We start from the raw sequence: 24,168 nt of genomic DNA, 5'->3' as shown, positions 1-24,168 counted from the left end.
CGCGCACAGAGCCCCGCACGTGGCACAGAGCCCTGACACACCGCACAGAGCCCCGCCATGCGGCACGGAGCCCCGGACGCCGCACAGAGCCCCGGCACGCCACACAGAGCCCCTCCACACATGCACAGTGTCCCGGCACACACGCACAGTGCCCCGGCAGGCCCGCACAGAGCCCCGGCACACACGCACAGAGCCCCAGCATGCACGCACAGAGCCCCGGCACGCCGTACAGAGCCCCGGCAGGCACGCACAGACCCTTCACGGTCACACACAGCCCACGCCCGCACACACACATGCAGTCTCCGCCCACACACCGCCCACACTCCATTATAATGCATCATTGCACTATAGGAACTTCCGATTCCGGGATCCGATATCGCAAAAGTATCGGAACTCGGTTTTGGAATTCCGATACAGCAAATATCAGCCGATACCCATTATTTGCAGTGTCGGAATGCTCAACACTAATGACAAATGAAAATACCACAATTTCATGATTCCGGTCCTTATTGCAGTGATAAGACCAGTATATAACAGTTTTAGCAAATTCTTTAACCATAGCTCAACTATATCCATGTCATTACCATGTGAATAGCTCTATTAACCCCTTAATCCCATAAGGGGTGACTTATGATCAGGCGGCCTTGGAGCAATATGAAAAAACCTTCGCTGGAGTAGTGGTAACTATACAGACCGCTAACCCTGAGCTTATCACAGACACTAGAAGTAGCCATGGGGTGTGCCTATCCAGACCTAGACACCTCGACACAGCCGGAGGACTAATTATCCCTAAAGATGGAAAATAGGAAAACTGACTTGCCTCAGAGTAGACCCCCAAAGTATAGGCAGCCCCCCACAAATAATGACGGTGAGTAGGAGAGGAAAAGACGCATGCAGGCGGAAAACAGATTTAGCAAAGGAGGCAACTTCTACCTAGATAGGGAAGTATAGTACAGGATACTGAACGGTCAGCACAAAATCTACAAAATATCCACAGCAGAAAAATACAAAAACTCCACCACCTAACTAAAGGTGTGGAGAGTATATCTGCAACTCCAGCGAATCCAACCAGACTGAAAAAACAACAGGACAGTCGAAGCTGGAACAAAATAGAAACTATGAACAGCACAAAAAGATAGACACAGCCTGTGAGCCTAAGAAAAAGAATCAGACACTTATCTTTAGCTGAAATGGCAGCAGGCAGGAGAGGCCAGGCAGAGAACCATTACTGGCAATAGAACATTGACAACTGGCAGGGACTAATGAGTCCTGCAAAGCTAAATACCCCAGTCAGCTTTGCAATTAGCAGATATACCTGTCCAATCCTGCAGTCCAGGCACAACTGCATTACCATCTACAACCACCGGAGGGAGCCCAAAAGCAGAATTCACAACAGTACCCCCCCTTGAGGAGGAGTCACCGAACCCTCACCAGAGCCCCCAGGCCAATCAGGATGAGCCCGATGAAAGGTACGATCCAAATCAGTGGCATGGACATCAGAGGCAGAAACCCAAGAATTATCCTCCTGGCCATAACCCTTCCATTTGACAAGGTACTGAAGCTTCCGCCTCGAAAAATGAGAATCCAAAATCTTCTCAACAACATATTCCAACTCCCTATCGACCAACACAGGGGCCGGAGGATCAACAGAGGGAACAATGGGCTCCACATATTTCCGCAACAAAGATCTATGGAAGACATTTTGAATATCAAAAGAGGCCGAAAGCACCAGGCGAAAGGACACCGGATTAATAATCTCAGAAATCCTATAAGGACCAATAAACCGAGGCTTAAACTTAGGGGAAGAAACCTTCATGGGAACATGACGGGAAGATAACCAAACCAGATCCCCAACCCGAAGCCGGGAACCAACACACCGACGACGGTTAGCAAAACGTTGAGCCTCCTCTTGAGACAGCACCAAATTGTCCACCACATGAGCCCAAATCTGCTGCAACCTGTCGACCACAGAATCCACACCAGGAAGGTCAGAAGGCTCAACCTGCCCAGAAGAAAAACGAGGATGAAAACCAAAATTACAAAAAAAAGGCAAAACCAAAGTAGCTGAACTAGCCCGATTATTAAGGGCAAACTCGGACAATGGCAAAAAAGCCACCCAATTATCCTGATCAGCAGACACAAAGCATCTCAAATAGGTCTCCAAGGTCTGATTAGTTCGCTCTGTCTGGCCATTTGTCTGAGGATGAAATGCAGAAGAAAAAGACAAATCAATGCCCAGCTTGGCACAAAAGGCCCGCCAAAACCTAAAAACAAACTGGGAACCTCTGTCAGACACAATATTCTCCGGAATACCATGCAAACGGACCACATGCTGAAAAAACAACAGAACCAAATCAGAAGAAGAAGGCAATTTAGGCAAAGGCACCAAATGAACCATCTTAGAGAATCGGTCACAAACAACCCAGATAACCAACATCCTTTGGGAAACAGGAAGATCGGAAATAAAATCCATAGAAATATGCGTCCAGGGCCTCTCAGGGACCGGCAATGGCAAAAGCAACCCACTAGCACGGGAGCAACAAGGCTTGGCCCATGCACAAGTCCCACAGGACTGCACAAAAGACCGCACATCACGCGACAAAGAAGGCCACCAAAAGAACCTACCAACCAAGTCTCTGGTACCAAAAATACCAGGATGACCAGCCAACACAGAACAATGAACCTCAGAAATCACTCTACTAGTCCATCTGTCAGGAACAAACAGTTTCCCCACAGGACAACGGTCAGGTTTGTCAGCCTGAAATTTCTGAAGAACCATCGTAAATCAGGAGAAATGGCAGAAAGGACCACCCCTTCCTTCAAAATACCGACTGGTTCCAAGACCTCAGAAGAATCAGGCAAAAAACTCCTAGAGAGGGCATCAACCTTAACATTCTTAGTACCAGGAAGGTACGAGACCACAAAATCAAAACGAGAAAAAAACAAGGACCATCGAGCCTGTCTAGGATTCAACGGTTTGGCAGACTCGAGGTAAATCAAATTCTTATGGTCGGTCAAGACCACAATACGGTGCTTAGCTCCCTCAAGCCAATGTCGCCACTCCTCAAACGCCGACTTCATAGCCAACAACTCCTAATGGCCGACGTCATAATTGCGTTCCGCAGGCGAAAATTTACGGGAAAAGAACGCACACGGTTTCATCAAGGAACCAACAGGATCCCTCTGAGACAAAACAGCCCCTGCCCCAATCTCAGAAGCGTCAACCTCAACCTGAAACGGAAGAGAAACATCCGGCTGGCGCAACACTGGAGCAGAAGAAAAACGACGTTTAAGTTCTTGAAAGGCAGAGACAGCCGCAGAGGGCCAATTCGCCACATCAGCGCCCTTCTTAGTCAAATCAGTCAAGGGTTTAACCACGCTGGAAAAATTAGCAATGAAACGGCGATAAAAATTAGCGAAACCCAAAAATTTCTGAAGGCTTTTCACGGATGTGGGCTGAATCCAATCATGAATGGCCTGAACCTTAACCGGATCCATCTCTATAGATGAGGGAGAAAAAATAAAGCCCAAAAAGGAAACCTTCTGCGCCCCAAAAAGACACTTAGACCCTTTCACAAACAAGGCATTGTCACGAAGGATCTGAAATACCATCCTGACCTGCTGCACATGAGACTCCCAATCATCGGAAAAAATCAAAATATCGTCCAAATATATGATCAAGAATTTATCAAGATAACTCCGGAAGATATCATGCATGAAGGACTGAAAAACAGATGGAGCATTAGAGAGTCCGAATGGCATCACAAGGTATTCAAAATGGCCTTCAGGCGTGTTAAACGCAGTTTTCCATTCATCACCCTGCTTTAGACTAACAAGATTATAAGCCCCCCAAAGGTCAATCTTAGTAAACCAACTAGCTCCCTTAATCCTAGCAAACAAATCAGAAAGCAAAGGCAAGGGGTATTGAAACTTGACCGTGATCTTAGGCGATAATCAATACAGGGTCTCAAAGAACCATCTTTTTTAGCAACAAAAAAGAACCCCGCTCCCAACGGTGAAGAAGATGGATGAATATGCCCCTTCTCCAAAGACTCCTTAATATAACTCCGCATGGCGGTATGTTCAGGTACAGAAAGGTTGAAAAGTCGACCCTTAGGAAACTTACAGCCTGGAATCAAATCAATAGCACAATCACAGTCCCTATGCGGTGGAAGGAAACTGGACTTAGGCTCATCGAATACATCCTGAAAATCAGACAAAAACTCCGGAATTTCAGAAGAGGGAGAAGGGGCGATTGACATCAGAGGAACATCATTATGAACCCCCTGACAACCCCACCTAGTCACAGACATGGACTTCCAATCCAAAACAGGATTATGTACCTGCAACCAGGGGAAACCCAGCACGACAGCATCATGCAAATTATGCAACACCGGAAATCGACAATCTTCCTGGTGGGCTGGCGCCATGCGCATGGTCACCTGTATCCAAAACTGGGGCTTATTTTTAGCCAAGGGTGTAGCATCAATGCCCCTTAAAGGAACAGGATTCTGCAAAGGCTGCAAGGGAAAACCACAATGCCTAGCAAAGTCGAAGTCCATCAAATTCAAGGCGGCGCCTGAATCCACAAACACCATGACAGAAAATGACGACAATGAGCAGATCAAGGACACAGATATCAGAAATTTAGGTTGTACAGTACTAATGGTAAATGAACTGGCGATCCTTTTTGTCTGCTTAGGGCAGACAGAAATGACATGAGAAGCGTTGCCACAATAAAAACACAACCTGTTGAGACGTCTGAAACCTTGTCGTTCCGTTTTAGACAGAATCCTATCACACTGCATAGGCTCAGGAATTTGCTCTGAGGATAACGCCATAGCGCGCACAGTTCTGCGTTCCCGCAAGCGCTGGTCAATCTGAATGGCCAAAGACATAGAATCACTCAGATTGGAGGGTGTGGGAAACCTCACCATAACATCCTTAACGGATTCAGAAAGAACCTTTCTGAAAATTGCCGCCAAAGCATCATCATTCCATTTAGTCAGCACAGACCATTTTCTGAATTTCTGACAATACAATTCAGCCGCCTCTTCCCACTGAGATAGGGCCAACAAGGTCTTCTCAGCTTGATCCACAGAATTAGGCTTATCATACAATAACCCCAATGCTTGAAAGAAAGAATCAACATTCTTTAACATTCAGGATTGCCAGATTCCAGGGAAAATGCCCAATCCTGTGGGTCACCGCGCAGCAGTGATATGATGATTTTAACCTGCTGAATGGGATCACCAGAGGACCGGGGTCTCAATGCAAAAAACAGTTTACAGTTATTTTTGAAACTCAAAAATTTGGATCTGTCACCAAAAAATAAATCAGGAGTGGGAATCTTAGGTTCTAAAGCAGGAGTCTGAACAATATAATCTGAAATACCCTGTACCCTAGCAGCAAGCTGATCCACACGAGAAGCTAATTCCTGAACATTCATGTTAGTACTAGGTTCCTCAGCCACCCAGAGATTAAGAGGGAGGAGAAGACAAAACAGGCTGAGAAAAAAAAATGGCTCAAAACCTTTACTCCCTTCTTCTGAGATGCAATTAACTAATTTTTGGCCAGTTGTACTGTTATGATCAGGCGGCCTTGGAACAACATGAAAAAACCTTCGCTGGAGTAGTGGTAACTATACAGACCGCTAAACCTGAACTTATCACAGACACTAGAAGTAGCCGTGGGGTGTGCATATCCAGACCTAGACACCTCGACACAGCCGGAGGACTAATTATCCCTAAAGATGGAAAATAGGAAAACTGACTTACCTCAGAGTAGACCCCCAAAGTATTGGTAGACCCCCACAAATAATGACGGTGAGTAGGAGAGGAATAGACACACGCAGGCGGAAAACAGATTTAGCAAAGGAGGCAACTTCTACCTAGATAGGGAAGTATAGTACAGGATACTGAGCGGTCAGCAAAAAATCTACAAAATATCCACAGCAGAAAAATACAAAAACTCCACCACCTAACTAAAGGTGTGGAGAGTATATCTGCAACTCCAGCGAATCCAACCAGACTGAGAAAACAACAGGACAGTCGAAGCTGGAACAAAATAGAAACTATGAACAGCATGAAAAAATAGACACACAGCCTGTGAGCCTAAGAAAAAGAATCAGACACTTATCTTTAGCTGAAATGGCAGCAGGCAGGAGAGGTCAGGCACAGAACCATTACTGGCAATAGAACATTGACAACTGGCAGGGTCTAATGAGTCCTGCAAAGCTAAATACCCCAGTCAGCTTTGCAATTAGCAGATACACCTGTCCAATCCTGCAGTCCAGGCACAACTGCATTACCATCTACAACCACCGGAGGGAGCCCAAAAGCAGAATTCACAACAGGTGACATACAAAGCCATCCACAACGTGTCTCCTCCATACATCTGTGACCTCGTCTCCTGGTACTTTCCTGCACGCAACCTCCGATCCTCACAAGATCTCCTTCTCTACTCCCCTCTTATCTCCTCTTCCCACAATCGCATACAAGATTTCTCTCACGCATCACCCCTACTCTGGAACTCTCTACCACAACACATCAGACTCTCACCTACCATTGAAACCTTCAAAAAGAAACTGAAGACCTACCTCTTCCAGTAAGCCTACAACCTGCAGTAACCACCGATCGACCAAACCACTGCACGACCAGCTCTGTCCTCACCTACTGTATCCTCACCCTTCCCTTGTAGATTGGGAGCCCTCGCGGGCAGGTTTCTCTTTCCTCCTGTACCAGTTGTGACTTGTATTGTTCAAGATTATTGTACCTGTTTTATTATGTATACCCCTCCTCAAATGTAAAGCGCCATGGAATAAATGGTGCTATAATAATAAATAATAATAAAAAATATTACGTAGTATCCCGTCAAGGTGACCTGGGACTTAATTCCCAGGGATGGGATAGTACGGCATAGCCGACTGGCTGCGCTCAAGGGGGGAGCGCGGCCGATCGCTGCCAGGTGTCAGCTGATTATTACAGCTGACATCCGGCACTATGTGTCAGGAGCAGTCACGGACCGCTCCCTGCACATTAACCCCTGGAACACTGCGATCAAACATGATCACAGTGTTCCGGTGGCATAGGGCTTTCTTCATGCTCCCCTGAGACCCTCGGAGCAACGTGATTTGATCGCATTGTTCAGAGGGTCTCCTATGTCCTCCTCCCTGCAGGCCCCGGATCCAAAATGTCCAGGGGGCTCCTTCCAGGTCCTGCAGGGAGGTGGCTTGCAAGCGCCTGCTGAGAGCAGGCGCCGTCAAGCCTCCTGCACTGCCTGTCAGATCGTTGATCTGACACAGTGCTTTGCAAAGTGTCAGATCAGCGATCTGACACTATATAGCATGATGTCCCACCCTGGGACAAAGTAAAAAAGTAAAAAAAAATATTTACATGTGTAAAAAATAAATAAATACAAATTCCTAAATAAAGAAAAAAAAATTGTTCCGATAAATACATTTCTTTATCTAAATAAAAAATAAATAAATTAAAGTACACATATGTAGTATTGCCGTGTCCGTAATGACCTGACCTATAAAACTGTCCCACAAGTTAACCCCTTCAGTGAACACCATTAAAAAAATATGGCAAAAAACAACGCTTTATTGTCATACCACCTAACATAAAGTGGAATAACACGCGATCAAAAAGACGGATATAAATAGACATGGCACCGTTGAAAACATCATCTTATCCCACAAAAAAGGAGATACAGCATCATCAGTGAAAAAATAAAAAAGTTATAGTCCTCAGAGTAAAGCGATGCAAAAATAATTATTTTTTATATAAAATAGTTTTTATTGTATAAAAGCGCCAAAACATAAAAAAAGATATAAATGAGGTATCTCTGTGATCCTACTAACCTGAAGAATAAAACTGCTTTATCAATTTTACCAGAAGCGGAATGGTATAAACACCCCCCCAAAAGAAATTCATGAATCGCTGGTTTTTAGTCATTCTGCCTCACACAAATCAGAATTAAAAGCAATCAAAAAATATCACGTGCCCGGAAATGATACCAATACAAACGTCAACTTGTCCCACAAAAAACAAGACCACACATGACTCTGTGGACCAAATTTTGGAAAAATTATAGCTCTCAAAATGTGGAGACGCAAAAACTATTTTTTGCAATAAAAAGCGTCTTTTAGTGTGTGACAGCTGCCAATCATAAAAATCCGCAAAAAAATCAGCTATAAATAGTAAATCATGTCCCCCTTCATCAACCTATTAGTTATGGAAAAATAATAAAATTAAAAAAATGTATTGATTTCCATTTTCCCATTAGGGCTAGGGTTAGGGTTGGGGCTAAAGTTAGGGTTAGGGTTGAGGCTAAAGTTAGGGTTGGGGCTACAGTTAGGGTTAGGGCTACAGTTAGGGTTGGGGCTACAGTTATGGTTGGAACTAAATTTAGTGTTAGGGTTAGAGCTAAAGTTAGGGTTAGGGTTGAGATTACATTTATGGTTGGAATTAGGGTTGGGATTAGGGTTAGGGGTGTGTCAGGGTTAGAGGTATGGTTATGGTTGAGATTAGGGTTAGGGGTGTGTTGGAGTTAGGGGTGTGGTTAGGGTTGGGATCAGGGTTAGGGGTGTGCTCAGGTTAGGGTTGGAGTTAGAATTGAGGGGTTTCCATTCTTTCGGTACATCAGGGGCTCTCCAAAGTGTCATGGCGTCCCATCTCTATTCCAGCCAATTCTGCGTAAAAAAAATAAAACAGTGTAACATAGTAACATAGTAACATAGTTAGTAAGGCCGAAAAAAGACATTTGTCCATCCAGTTCAGCCTATATTCCATCATAATAAATCCCCAGATCTACATCCTTCTACAGAACCTAATTGTATGATACAATATTGTTCTGCTCCAGGAAGACATCCAGGCCTCTCTTGAACCCCTCGACTGAGTTCGCCATCACCACCTCCTCAGGCTAACAATTCCAGATTCTCACTGCCCTAACAGTAAAGAATCCTCTTCTATGTTGGTGGAAAAACCTTCTCTCCTCCAGACGCAAAGAATGCCCCCTTGTGCCCGTCACCTTCCTTGGTATAAACAGATCCTCAGCGAGATATTTGTATTGTCCCCTTATATACTTATACATGGTTATTAGATCGCCCCTCAGTCGTCTTTTTTCTAGACTAAATAATCCTAATTTCGCTAATCTATCTGGGTATTGTAGTTCTCCCATCCCCTTTATTAATTTTGTTGCCCTCCTTTGTACTCTCTCTAGTTCCATTATATCCTTCCTGAGCACCGGTGCCCAAAACTGGACACAGTACTCCATGTGCGGTCTAACTAGGGATTTGTACAGAGGCAGTATAATGCTCTCATCATGTGTATCCAGACCTCTTTTAATGCACCCCATGATCCTGTTTGCCTTGGCAGCTGCTGCCTGGCACTGGCTGCTCCAGGTAAGTTTATCATTAACTAGGATCCCCAAGTCCTTCTCCCTGTCAGATTTACACAGTGGTTTCCCATTCAGTGTGTAATGGTGATATTGATTCCTTCTTCCCATGTGTATAACCTTACATTTATCATTTTTAAACCTCATCTGCCACCTTTCAGCCCAAGTTTCCAACTTATCCAGATCCATCTGTAGCAGAATACTATCTTCTCTTGTATTAACTGCTTTACATAGTTTTGTATCATCTGCAAATATCGATATTTTACTGTGTAAACCTTCTACCAGATCATTAATGAATATGTTGAAGAGAACAGGTCCCAATACTGACCCCTGCGGTACCCCACTGGTCACAGCGACCCAGTTAGAGACTATACCATTTATAACCACCCTCTGCTTTCTATCACTAAGCCAGTTACTAACCCATTTACACACATTTTCCCCCAGACCAAGCATTCTCATTTTGTGTACCAACCTCTTGTGCGGCACGGTATCAAACGCTTTGGAAAAATCGAGATATACCACGTCCAATGACTCACCGTGGTCCAGCCTATAGCTTACCTCTTCATAAAAACTGATTAGATTGGTTTGACAGGAGCGATTTCTCATAAACCCATGCTGATATGGAGTTAAACAGTTATTCTCATTGAGATAATCCAGAATAACATCCCTCAGAAACCCTTCAAATATTTTACCAACAATAGAGGTTAGACTTACTGGCCTATAATTTCCAGGTTCACTTTTAGAGCCCTTTTTGAATATTGGCACCACATTTGCTATGCGCCAATCCTGCGGAACAGACCCTGTCGCTATAGAGTCCCTAAAAATAAGAAATAATGGTTTATCTATTACATTACTTAGTTCTCTTAGTACTCGTGGGTGTATGCCATCCGGACCCGGAGATTTATCTATTTTAATCTTATTTAGCCAGTTTCGCACCTCTTCTTGGGTTAGATTGGTGACCCTTAATATAGGGTTTTCATTGTTTCTTGGGATTTCACCTAGCATTTCATTTTCCACTGTGAATACCGTGGAGAAGAAGGTGTTTAATATGTTAGCTTTTTCCTCGTCATCTACAACCATTCTTTCCTCAGTATTTTTTAAGGGGCCTACATTTTCAGTTTTTATTCTTTTACTATTGATATAGTTGAAGAACAGTTTGGGATTAGTTTTACTCTCCTTAGCAATGTGCTTCTCTGTTTCCTTTTTGGCAGCTTTAATTAGTTTTTTAGATAAAGTATTTTTCTCCCTATAGTTTTTTAGAGCTTCAATGGTGCCATCCTGCTTTAGTAGTGCAAATGCTTTCTTTTTACTGTTAATTGCCTGTCTTAGGCTACGTTCACATTGGCGTTCCACCAATGTGGGTCGCTGTTGCGCCGGCGACGCAGCGGCGACGCGCCCCTATGTTTAACATAGGGGACGCGTGCGTTTTTTGGGTGGCGTTTTTTGACACTTGCGTCGTTTACGACGCTAGTGTCGGACGCAAGAAAATGCAACAAGTTGCATTTTCTGTGCGTCCGATTCTCGTCAAAAAACGACGCACGCGTCGCAAAACGCGCACGTTTTTGCGTGCGTTTGTGCACGTTTTTTCGTGCGTCGCGCGTTGCGTCGCCGACGCAGGGCGGCGCAACGCTAGTGTGAACGTAGCCTTACTTCTTTGTTTAGCCACATTGGGTTTTTCCTATTTCTAGTCCTTTTATTCCCACAAGGTATAAACCGCTTACACTGCCTATTTAGGATGTTCTTAAACATTTCCCAATTATTATCTGTATTCTTATTTCTGAGGATATTGTCCCAGTCTACCAGATTAAGGGCATCTCTAAGCTGGTCAAACTTTGCCTTCCTAAAGTTCAATGTTTTTGTGACTCCCTGACAAGTCCCCCTAGTGAAAGACAGGTGAAACTGTACAATATTGTGGTCGCTATTTCCTAGATGCCCGACCACCTGCAGATTTGTTATTCTGTCAGGTCTATTAGATAGTATTAGGTCTAAAAGTGCTGCTCCTCTGGTTGGATTCTGCACCAATTGTGAAAGATAATTTTTCTTGGTTATTAGCAGAAACCTGTTGCCTTTATGGGTTTCACAGGTTTCTGTTTCCCAGTTAATATCCGGGTAGTTAAAGTCCCCCATAGCCAGGACCTCATTATGGGTTGCAGCTTCATCTATCTGCTTTAGAAGTAGACTTTCCATGGTTTCTGTTATATTTGGGGGTTTGTAACAGACCCCAATGAGAATTTTGTTACCATTTTTCCCTCCATGAATTTCGACCCATATGGACTCGACATCCTCATTTCCTTCGCTAATATCCTCCCTTAAAGTGGACTTTAGACAAGACTTTACATAGAGACAAACCCCTCCTCCTCTCCGATTTTTACGAACCTTTCTAAACAGACTGTAACCCTGTAAGTTAACTGCCCAGTCATAGCTTTCATCTAACCATGTCTCGGTTATTCCCACTATGTCAAAGTTACCTGTAGATATTTCTGCTTCTAGTTCTTCCATCTTGTTTGTCAGGCTTCTGGCGTTTGCGAGCATGCAGTTTAGAGGATTTTGTTTTGTTCCAATCTCCTCGCTGTGGATTGTTTTAGAAATGTTCTTACCTCCCTTCTGAGTATGTTTTCCTGGATCTTCTTTGTTCAAGTCTAATGTTTTTCTTCCCGTCCCCTCTTCTTCTAGTTTAACGCCCTCCTGATGAGTGTAGCGAGTCTTCTGGCGAATGTGTGTTTCCCAGGTTTGTTGAGGTGTAGTCCGTCTCTGGCGAGGAGTCCATCGTACAAGTAATTCACACCGTGGTCCAGGAATCTGAATCCTTGTTGTCTGCACCATCGTCTTAGCCAGTTGTTTGCATCAAGGATCCTGTTCCATCTCCTGGTGCCATGCCCGTCTACTGGAAGGATAGAAGAAAAAACTACCTGTGCATCCAGTTCCTTTACTTTCTTCCCCAACTCTTCAAAGTCTTTGCAGATTGTCGGTAGGTCCTTCCTTGCCGTGTCATTGGTGCCAACATGTATCAGAAGAAATGTGTGGACGTCCTTGGAGCTGAAGAGCTTTGGTATCCTATCGGCCACATCCTTGATCATCGCACCTGGAAGGCAGCATACTTCTCTTGCAGTTATGTCCGGTCTGCAGATGGCTGCTTCTGTGCCTCTCAGTAGTGAGTCTCCCACCACCACCACTCTTCGTTGCTTCTTGGCTGTACTTTTTGCTGTCACTTGTTGCTGTGTGCCCTTTTCTTTTTTGCTTGCTGGTATTGCTTCATCCTTAGGTGTGCCATCTTCATCCTCTACGAAGATTTGATATCGGGTCTTCAGTTGTGTGGTTGTTGATTTCTCCATGGTCTTCTTGCTTCTTTTGGTCACATGCTTCCATTGATCTGCTTTTGGAGGTTCTCTGACACTTTTTTCACCTTCTGTGACCAGTAGAGATGCTTCTGTTCTGTCTAGAAAGTCTTCATTCTCTTTGATGAGTTTCAAAGTTGCTATTCTTTCTTCCAGACCCCGCACCTTTTCTTCTAAAAGGGTCACTAGTCTACACTTCTGACAGGTGAAATTTGATTCTTCTTCTGGTCGATCTGTGAACATGTAGCACATGCTGCAGCTCACCATGTAGGTTGTCACATCTGCCATGTTGCTCCTAGATCCTGCTGACGTGCTGTGTGTTATCCTTCTTGTGTAATCTACTCAGCCAAGCTCTCTTGCAATAATGACCTACAGGCAAAAATTCCTGGTTTGGTGATGCTTTCCAAGCAGCTGGTCCCGGCTGTACCCAACGATCTTCTAGCTTAGGGAGACTCTTCGCTCTTCCCAGAAGGCACCTGGAATATGCAAATTAGCCTCCTCAAGCTTGAATCCCTGGTTTGGTGATGCTTTCCAAGCAGCTGGTCCTGGCTGTTCCCAACGATCTTCTAGCTTAGGGAGACTCTTCGCTCTTCCCAGAAGGCACCTGGAATATGCAAATTAGCCTCCTCAAGCTTGAATCCCTGCTCCTTCCCTTCCGGGTTTACTCCAACATATGGTGTATCAGCGTACTCAGGACAAATCGGACAAAAACTTTTGGGTCGAATTTCTCTTGGCACCATTGGGAAAATAAAAAATTGGGGGCTAAAAAATCATTTTTGTGGGAATAAAAATGATTTTTTATTTTCACAGCTCTGCGTTATAAACTGTAGTTGAACATTTGGGGGTTCAAAGTTTCCAATATGGGGTCACATGTGGGCGTTTCTACTGTTTATGTACATCAGGGGCTCTGCAAATGCAACGTGATGCCTTCAGACCAATCCATCTTAGTCTGCATTCCGAGCTCTGCCATGCGCCCAAACTGTGGTTCCCCCCCACATATGGGGTATCAGCATACTCAGGACAAATTGGAGAACAAATTTTGGGGTCCTTTTTCTCCTGTTACCCTTGGGAAAATACAAAACTGGGGGATAAAAAATAATTTTTGTGGGAAAAAAAAGAATGTTTATTTTCACGGCTCTGAGTTATAAACTGTAGTGAAACTCTTGGGGGTTCAAAGTTCTCACAACACTTCTAGATAAATTCCATAGGGGGTCTACTTTCCAAAATGGTGTCAATTGTGGGGGATTTCAATGTTTAGGCACATCAGGGGCTCTCCAAGCGCGACATGGTGTCCTATTTCAATTCCAATCAATTTTGCATTGAAAAGTCAAATGGCACTCCTTCCCTTCTGAGCTCTGCCATGCGCCCAAACAGTGGTTTACCCCCACATATGGGGTATTAGCGTACTCATGACAGATTGCACAGCAACTCTTGGGGTCCCCTTTCTTCTGTTACTCTTGGGAAAATAAAAAATTGGGGGCAAAATATCATTTTTGTGAAAAAATGATTTTTTATTTTTACGGCTCTACATTATAAGCTTCTGTGAAGCAATTGGTGAGTCAAAGTGGTCACCACACATCTACATTAGTTCCTTAGGGGGTCTACTTTCCAAAATGGTGTCACCTGTGTGGGATTTCAATGTTTAGGCACATGAGGGGCTCTCCAAACACAACATGGTGTCCTATCTCAATTCCAGTCAATTTTGCATTGAAAAGTCAAACGGCGCTCCTTCCCTTCTGAGCTCTGACATGCATCCAAACAGTGGTTTACCCCCACATATGGGGTATCAGCGTTCTCACGACAAATTGTACAACAACTTTTTGGGTCCAATTTCTCCGGTTACCTTTGGTAAAATAAAACAAATTGGAACTGAATAAATTTTTTGTGAAAAAAAGTTAAATGTTCATTTTTTTAAATATTCCAAAAATTCCTGTGAAACACCTGAAGGGTTAATAAACTTCTTGAATTTGGTTTTGACCAGCTTGAGGGGTGCAGTTTTTAGAGTGGTGTCACACTTGGGTATTTTCTATCATATAGACCCCTCAAAGTTACTTCAAATGTGATGTAGTCCCTAAAAAAATGGTGCTGTAAAAATGAGAAATTGCTGGTCATTTTTTAACCCTTATAACTCCCTAACTAAGAGTTTGGTTCCAAAATTGTGCTGATGTAAAGTAGATATGTGGAAAATGTTAGTTATTAAGTATTTTGAGTGACATATCTCTGTGATTTAGGGGAATAAAAATTAAAAGTTGGAAAATTGCAAAATTTTCAAACTTTTCGCCAAATTTCCTTTTTTTCACAAATAAACGCAGGTAATATCACAGAAATTTTAACACTATCATTAAGTACCATATGTCATGAGAAAACAATGTTAGAATCATCAGAATCCATTGAAGCGTTCTAGAGTTATAACCTCATAAATGGACAGTGGTCAGAATTGTAAACATTGGCCCGGTCCTTAACGTGCAAACCACCCTTGGGGATTAAGGGGTTAAACTTATTTTAAATATAGAACCAGAAACACATGGGCTACTTGCACAATGAACAAGTCTATAGGAACCTGTTCACACACCACCAAGAAACTTTCTTGGTGGTGTGTGTACAGGTTCCTACAGACTTGTTCATTGTGCAAGTAGCCCATGTGTTTCTGGTTCTGTAATTGTTCTCTTGTTTCTACAAGAATAGGAAGTCCACCACTCCTTATGAGTCATTTGCATCAAAGCTGTTCCATCCAGCATGTCCACATGAAAATTCCCTCTCTGAACCCTGCTTAGATACTATACAGATACTATACAGATGATCAGGTTTTTAAATACATCAGATAGGAATTATATACATTAGGTAGGACTGCTCTATATGGGTATATCTTGACGATTGGTGGAGCAGCTTAGTATACATTTTTTTGCAAAAAACCGTATCAACTAAATACCCAGTTTTTTCCATCTTTTGAGTAGCACTTGCTTATTACTGATTTTTTTTACAACAGAGTATTTTTGACCTCACTGTGCTCTTTTGTGTCTTTATTTTAAATATATTAGCTATATTCGTTAGATTATATTGATTGTAATTATTATTACTGTTGTACAATTGAGGAAAAAGCTAAAGGTACTTGTTTTGTAAAGCTTGACATACCCAGTAGACTAAGGTCCCACAAGCCTGTCGATTTCAAAGTGATGGCCAACCATCTGCCAAGTATTTGATATTTAGATTAATTTAATTCAGCACCGAGGAAAAAATACTCAGCCAAAAGCCACTGAATGTGTTTTAACACCTATAGAATGTATATAAATCTTCAGCTTTCATGTGTCATTGTTTGATGATGTCTGTAAAGCGCTGTGGAATAAATGGCGCTATATACAGTGGGTATGGAAAGTTTTCCGACCCCTTTAAATATTTCACTCTTTGTTTCATTGCAGCCATTTGGTAAATTCAAAAAAGTTCATTTTGTTTTCACATTAATGTACACTCTGCACCACATCTTGACTGAAAAAAACAGAAATGTAGTAACTTTTGCAAATTTAATAAAAACTAAATAAAAAATCACATGGTCATAAATATTCAGACCCTTTGCTCAGACACTCATACTGTATTTAAGTCACATGCTGCCATTTCCTTGTGATCCTCCTTGAGATGGTTCTTCATTGGAGTCCAGCTGTGTTTAATTAAGCTGATAGGACTTGATTTGGAAAGGCATACACCTGTCTATATAAGACTTCACAGCTCACAGTGCATGTCAGACCAAATGAGAATCATGAGGTCAAAGGAATTGTCCAAGAAGCTCAGAGACAGAATTGTGGCAAGGCACAGATCTGGCCAAGGTTACAACAGAATTTCTGCAGTACTCGAAGTTACTAAAAGCACAGTGGAATCCATGATCCTTAAATGGAAGACGTTTGGGACCACCAGAAGTCTTCCTAGACTTGGCCGTCCAGCCAAACTGAGCAATCGTGGGAGAAGAGCCATGGTGAGAGAGGTAAAGAAAAACCCCAAGATCACTGTGGCTGAGCTCCAGAGATTCAGTAGGGAGATGGGAGAAAGTTCTACAAAGACAACTATCACAGCAGCCCTCCACCATTCTGTGCTGATTCATTTCTTTGCAGTAGTGTGATATTACTATTAAATTTGCTTAAATAGCACCATCAGATGCTGCCACACTTTTCCGATATTATCATCACTGTCCCTATTGGGGCTCACAATCTAAATTCCCTAGTGTGTAATGGAACTGGAGTACCCAGAGGAAGCCCATGCAAACACTGGGAGAACATACAAACTCCTTGCAGATATCGTCCTGGGAGGGATTTGAACTCAGGACCCCAGAACTGTAAGACTACAGTACTAACCACTCAGAAACTGTGCTGTCCCTTCTCTTTTGCAAAGGCAAACATTTAAAACATAAACTCCTGGCTACCTTTAGCCACCAACCAGTCAATATTCACTTAGCTCCAGAGTTTTTCTGTTCACTTGACATCACATGATACACAATATCAAGCCAACTTCTCCCTACAACGCTCCATGTGTTTGACAGGTCTCTCCTGTTTAAAACCTTGATTTAACAGTTTTTCAGATTAAGACTTTCATTGCTGAAATCACGCATGGTTTGGGCAACAAAAATCTAGTGACAGGTTTCCTTTAAACTATTAAAGACATATTTAGTTTGGCAATGCACAAAAATATGAGTGAATCATTTAATTGAATAATTTAGTAAATTGTAAAAGGTTATCATTGGTTTAAAATTGTTTAATTTAAAGCTTTGTCAATTAATTTTAATATTTGTATATTGTATTTTATAAACTGCAAAACTCTGATTTGTTTTGCAGATGCATTAATAAAATATTCAGGAGGAGTGTTTACAGTAACTGGCCCAAATGCTACAGCTCACATTTTTGCAACATATCCTTCTCCTTATCTTTCAACATTAAATGGACTTGCAGATCAAGTAAGCTCAAATCAATGATCAGTATAACCCCTTAAACTATCTATCTTAAAGTGGTTATCATAGAATGGTAGAGTTGGAAGGGACCTCCGGGGTCACATGGTCCAACCCCCTGCTCAAAGCAGGATTCACTAAATCATCCCAGAGAGATGTCTGTCCAGCCTCTGCTTGAAGACTTCCATTGAAGGCGAACTCACCACCTCTCGTGGCAGCCTGTTCCATTCTCTGATCACCCTAACTGTTAAAAAGTTGTTTCTAATATCTAATCTGTGTCTCCTCTTATTCAGTTCTCCAGAAATGTAAAAAATGGCCCTCATCGGAAAATTCAAATCACAGCCCATCCTAGTCACGTGTCAGGACGGATTGCAGTCTAAAGAAAAGCGGCTCCAGAGATCCATGTCTCGCCTGACCTTCACCTTGGCTGGTTGAACATGGAGGACTAAGACCTTGAGAAAAAAAAATCCTTTGTACTCAGTCTGCCAAGGAGAAGATTTATTCTGCTGTTACAGCACTTGTCCTCAACTAACAAAAAGGTATGAGTGCTTACGATACAGCTACTCTGTAAGTTGAGACACAGATCTCAGGAGCAATTTTTCTTCAGACCTCAACCCATTGGAACATGTGACAAGGACAAGTTGTCATTTGATTGGCATAATGAGGGCTATTTTATCACATTTTTGGAGAACTTATTTAATAATTAACTGTTGGAAAATAGGCACCTTTGACTGCTGGGCCCCTCAGTACCTTAAACAACTGATATGCTAGTAATTATAATAATGGTTTGTTGACAACCAATATAGATACATTTATAACTACTGTGTAAGTATGATTTCATACAGCTCCCTCTCATGAATAAAATGTATAAGTAGGCACACGTTCAGTTCAGAAATCTAGGTTAAATATCTTAATTTAAACAGGTACTGTTTATTTTCCACATAACCATGCTACTCTCTTCCATTGAAAATGAAAATGAAACATTTTTTGCAACTTTTTAGAGCAAAAAGTTCCACATTTTGCAAAATGTTGCTAAAATTGTGTAAAAAAAAATTCTGGTATACATAATTAAACTCCCTTCAGGTGGGATTGGAGAACATTTGTGCAAAAACTGGCAAATCCAATAGTGAATCTAACTCATTGACTTGCAATTATGATTCCTCTCTTTGCACAGATGATGTCTACTGCTCTGCTGCTCATTCTGATCTTTGCCATATTTGATAAAAAGAACATGCCTGCTCCCAGTGGATTAGAGCCAATTGCTGTTGGGCTCCTCATTCTAACATTAGCACTATCTCTAGGATCTAACTGTGGAGGAGCTATGAATCCAGCCAGAGATTTAGGTCCAAGAATCTTTACTGCTCTGGCTGGCTGGGGTTCTGAAGTTTTCACGTAAGTAACCATAGTAGCAAAAGTGATATTACATAGGATATAATTGTTCATATAAACAGACTTGGTGCAACCACACAAAATAATCATAGGAATTTAAATGCAAGATTTTCAGTCTGAAAAAAACATGTTCTAAGTTATTATGGGGGCTTGCTCTTTTTTCACCTGCAGAATGACTCCTGTTTCCAATTGATCAATGTCAGATGCAGAGGAGAAAGTACACACCCCCAGAGAAGAATCTTTGTTATCACACTATTGGACGTATCAAAAAATATATCCAAAACTTTACAAGCTAATACACAAAGCAGAAATAAAAAGAAACAACATTTTAATCAGCTCTGCAGCATCTATTGTATTAAACTAATGTGATCAGCTTAATGCACTAAAACTGGTGACAGATCTCTGAGACATTTATGGCATATTGATGGGATGTAATGTACATTTCTGTTCTATCAATAGCCCCAGAGAGGACAAATCCTTGAGAAGTTGTCCCACCTCAGATGGTAATTCTATTTCCTTCGTTCTAAATACAATATTTTTTAGATGCAATATTCGCTAATCTCTAATCATCAATAACATCTTCTGTTAGAAGTGAATGATTGAACAGAGTGAATATTAACATTATTTAGGAACTCTGGAAGGAAATCTTTTTATGTCAATGTTTTTTTCACTTTTAAAGTGTCTCTGTCTTGATGACAGACACCAACAGCTTGAAGCATATAAGACATACAAGTCACTTGATATTTAGGAGTCCTAAATGTGAGTTTGAGGCCCAGTTATATCACAATTTAGAGAAACATTGCATCATGTGTTACTATCTTTGTTACCATTTCTTGCCAATAAAAATTCTAATTTTTTTTTCACATACACAGTGCTGGCAATAGCTTTTGGTGGATCCCTGTGGTTGGACCAATGTGTGGAGCTGTAATTGGGTCCTACATGTACATTCTTTGCATTCAAGCTCATCACAAAAAGGAACCAGGCGTCTTGGATCATAACCCTGATATTGATCACTTTGAAAAACATGAACTTGCGAGCATGGCTTGAGAGACTGCAAATCTTTGCTGAAACGTGCTGTGACTTCCATGGACTGCTTGCTCTTTTGTACATAAGCCAACTTGCCTTTCTCATTTGAACATGGACATCTGTGATTGGTTTATGGTGATGTAACTGCAAGTCATGACTTAATTAATTACCTGCACATTCCTCAGTTAAAATTAAAGCAAAATATGAGAGTTTTTAAAGGTTCTCATTAGTATTTTATTCCTAGTCTTCAATCTCCAACATAAAAGTATCAGGGGATAATCATAATGTCCCTTAATTGCTCAACCATAATTCATCCTTCTTAATGAAGCACTAATGGACCATAGACTGGGTCACAAAGGTATATGCAGGTAATTGGTCTTGTCATGCATTAATGTGTAATAACTGTGATCAATCATCAATACCATTAAAATTTGCTGTGTGTTAAAATGATTTTACTGTCAGAGGCCAAGAACTTCACTTCAGTAAGATGCTGTTTCCCATCTACAGGAAAATGTATGATGCGCTGCTATCAATTATGCTCCTAGTGAGGTCAATTTGTAAAGCAATAAACATTCAGTGTCTCATAGCCACTCAAGCTAAGCTGAAAAATAGCTACTAGAAACATGCAAGATTTTTTTTTACTGTACTTCTTTTTATTACTTTCCGAAATATTACTTCTAGAATGATTTCAAAAACCCCTTGTGAGGCAGTGAAAGGTGTTATATGCAAGGGTCACTATGTGTCCCCAGGATGCACATAGAAGCGTATTAAGGCCGCTAGAGTGCATTGCAGTCACAGATATAGCTGTTATTGCAGTGCATAATAAAAGTAAGTTTGGTATTGGACAAACTATTTGCCCAAGGCAGATTTAAGAAAACCAAGCATAGGCCTTTATTTGTGGAGTGAACTACAGGATGGTAGTGGGGCAGTTTGCTTTCTCCAGGCCGGTTCTTACAAGTGGCCTATGGCCACAGATTCCATTTGAAAGCCCTGCAGCAAAGGGTTGGGTGTGTCAGTCTTGGTTTGCAAACTGCAGAGCAGGTGGCTCTGCAAGTGTCAGCCAGTGTGAAGTAACATGGAGCCAAGTGCAGCCAAAAGGCCTGGCACCCCTCAGTGTGACATGGTGGTCTAGTTGCCTGTGGCAACCGGTCACGGATGCGGATTGTCTTAATTTCCGGCTGTGATCCGAAGGATACTATTTTCCATTTGTGAGTCCATTGGACATTAAAGAAACTTTGTTTTGAACTTTCCTTTTGTCACTGCCTGTCTGTCACACTTTATTAACCCCGCTGCACTACACCCTCAAAATATAAATATTAAAGGGTGTATCTGGGACTTAACAAAAAACAAAAATTGTATCTAAGCATTCACAGGCAGGTAACTGCAACTTAACCTGCCTGTTGTGCACAGTGCTTTTCTTCCCGGACACAGAGTGGTCACAGACCGCTCCTGCCAGGAATTCAGCTGCCTCTGCTGATGCGAAGGGGCGGCACTGCTGAGGTCATTCTGATTGACAACCGGCTCCCCAGATAGGCAAATGGGATTCTGCCATCAATCATATCAACCTTGGAAGTCTCACCCTGTCGATAGAGCGGACCGGAAAAAAGCCTCCATTCTGTAGACATGACTACAGCAGAGGCTTCTGAATCCCTTGCAGGAGTGGTCTGTGCTCTGTGCCGCGGAAAAACGATGCCGAACATAACAGGCAAGTAAGCTGCAATTATCTCCGTTAGTGTTTAGGTACATTTTTTATTTTTTGTAAAGTCTGGGAAATCTCTTTTAACTAAATCAATAAGACCTGGCAATTACTCTTTTTCTAAAGTCACACTACATATTTTACAACATCTTAAATTGATATTTGTATCAATATGGGTGATTCAGAGACTATGATTCCTATCTGACCATTATAACTGGCAGCTCCTACAACGTATTGCGTGATGTGATAGCAACATATCATGCGCCTATAGGCTATGTGCACATGTTCAGGTTTTTTCGCATTTTTTTCGCGTTTTGCGGTAAAAACGCTATAAAAACTCATTAAAAACGCATACATTATGCATCCTATTATTTAGAATGCATTCTGCATGTTTTGTGCACATCATGCGTTTTTTTCCGCGAAAAAAACACATCGCGGTAAAAAAAGCAGCATGTTCATTAATTCTGCGGATTTTCTGCATTTTTCCCGCTATTCTATGCATTTGGGAAAAAACGCACCAAAAATGCGTCAAAAACGCATGAAAAAACGTGAAAAAACGCATGCGGATTTCTGACAGAAATGTCCGGTTTTTGTCAGGAAAATTTCTGCAAGAAATCCTGACGTGTGCACATACCCTTACAGTAGCGTAGCTCTGGGTGGGCCCCCTCTGAGCACTGGGCCCGGGGCGCTCGCACCCTCTGCCCCCCGGTAGCTATGCTACTGGATAGTTCATATTGGAGGGAGAGAGTGCTGTCCAGGTGTGCCTGTGCGCAGTATAATGAATCAAAGTCCTGTAGTGTTGATACTGGTTCTGAAGCTGAACCATCATACTAAGAGCTTCTAAGGGCTAATCCCTTGCTTGGCTGTTCTATCACATACATTATGCATTTAATCTAGGGAGGGAGAGAGATAGTTGCAGGTACAGTGGTAGAATACAGTCTGTAGACAGGGATTAGGGCTGAGCAGTCCCTTGCAAAATATATAACTGCAGCATTTTTTTAATATGAAAATTTTTTATATATTGTGTGATCCCTCGAGTATTACATGGTTTGTGGTACATTTTGGTGTTATATAACACTTCAAAAAGTGTTGAATTGCTTTCTGGATTAAATTACTCACCTATAGAGTATAACATCTTCTTGGGTACATTACTGTGATATCTATCACTCAAAAATTTTGCTGGGTTAAATTTCTCAGCCATAAAGTATTCCATGATCAAGGGTACATTACTGTGATATCTATCTATCTATCTATCTATAAAAAAAAGCATTCAACATTTTTTGGGGGTTAAATTTGTAAGCCATAAAGTATTTTGTGGTCAGGGGTACATTACTGTGATATCTATGACTCCAAAAAAAGCGTTCAAAAATTTTGCTGTATTAAATTTCTCACCCATACACTATTTTGTGGTCTGGGGTATTTTTCTGTGTTACATAACACTTCAAAAAAGGGTTAAAATATTTTTTTGTATTCAATTAGTCATCTATACAGTGTAACTTGCTTAGTTGGTGACAAAGATGGCAGAACCATGAGTGACCGGAGGAATATTGGAGCCAGAGGAAGCTGGCACAACATTAGAGATGGTAGGAGCCCCTTTGTCCAGACAATTTCCCGAAACCACCAAGACCCAAACCCAGGCCTCAGCCTTTACCATTGGGTTTCTTGGGAACTGAAGACAGGCTCCAGAATCTGGTGAGTGAACAGAAGAGCCTAGGCTGGTCGGAAGAGACAAAGAGGCGAGTCTGGACCCGGTCTGCAAAAATGTTATTGGGCCCACTAGCCACAAGGTACCGAGAGTTGGCATCCTGAGGGTGGTCATTACTTATGACCATCAGCTGAGAAGGGGGACCATTGAAGAGTTTGGGACCATCACATCACATTCAACCATCGGGCATTAGAGAAGGAATACTTGCCTCGAAGGTTGCAAGAGCTGATGACTGGAACCAGGGTCATATTTCTCAAATTGAAGGGGCAACATCGCTGATATGCAGTTGGTGTGATCCCAGAAGGAAGAGAGCAGGATGAACCTTTCTTGAGGAATTATAGGCCTGGAAGAGACACCTTGAGGCAACTCAAGACAGGGCTAACATCAACCCCAGGATTACTGTATTACCCTTGTAATTCATTACCGGTTTTTCACTTTGTACAAAGCCTTTATGAGTGAAGGAGTACAGCAACTACCTTTTAAAAATGTTTGTGTGAGACCATCTAGTTGTAGCCTTTCAGGGATATATGGTTTTAATTTTTTCTGGTTTAGCACATTCTACAAAGCCTTTATGAGTGTAGAAGTACATAAACTACACTTTCAAAATATTTATGCTCCAAATGATCCAGTTATTGATACATTGTGGTGGTATGAAAAACTCCAAAAAAAGTTAAAAAAACGTTACATTTCT

At 42.0% G+C, this 24,168-nt stretch overlaps 1 protein-coding gene across 1 annotated transcript in view; it reads left to right on the top strand.

Moving 5' to 3' along the window:
- Positions 1–23,174, top strand: part of AQP9 (aquaporin 9) — a 125,227-nt gene extending 102,053 nt beyond the window's left edge. The window contains exons 4-6 of the mRNA XM_069765917.1: positions 17,552–17,670; positions 18,836–19,053; positions 19,923–23,174. Coding sequence (XP_069622018.1) covers positions 17,552–17,670; positions 18,836–19,053; positions 19,923–20,097 — 512 coding nt within the window. The 3' untranslated portion in view covers positions 20,098–23,174. The remainder of the gene's footprint in view (positions 1–17,551; positions 17,671–18,835; positions 19,054–19,922) is intronic.
- The last annotated feature ends 994 nt before the right edge of the window (positions 23,175–24,168 follow it).

Source organism: Ranitomeya imitator, chromosome 4, assembly GCF_032444005.1.
Source record: "Ranitomeya imitator isolate aRanImi1 chromosome 4, aRanImi1.pri, whole genome shotgun sequence".
NCBI lineage: Eukaryota > Metazoa > Chordata > Amphibia > Anura > Dendrobatidae > Ranitomeya > Ranitomeya imitator.
This window is presented reverse-complemented; position numbering and strand designations above follow the sequence as displayed.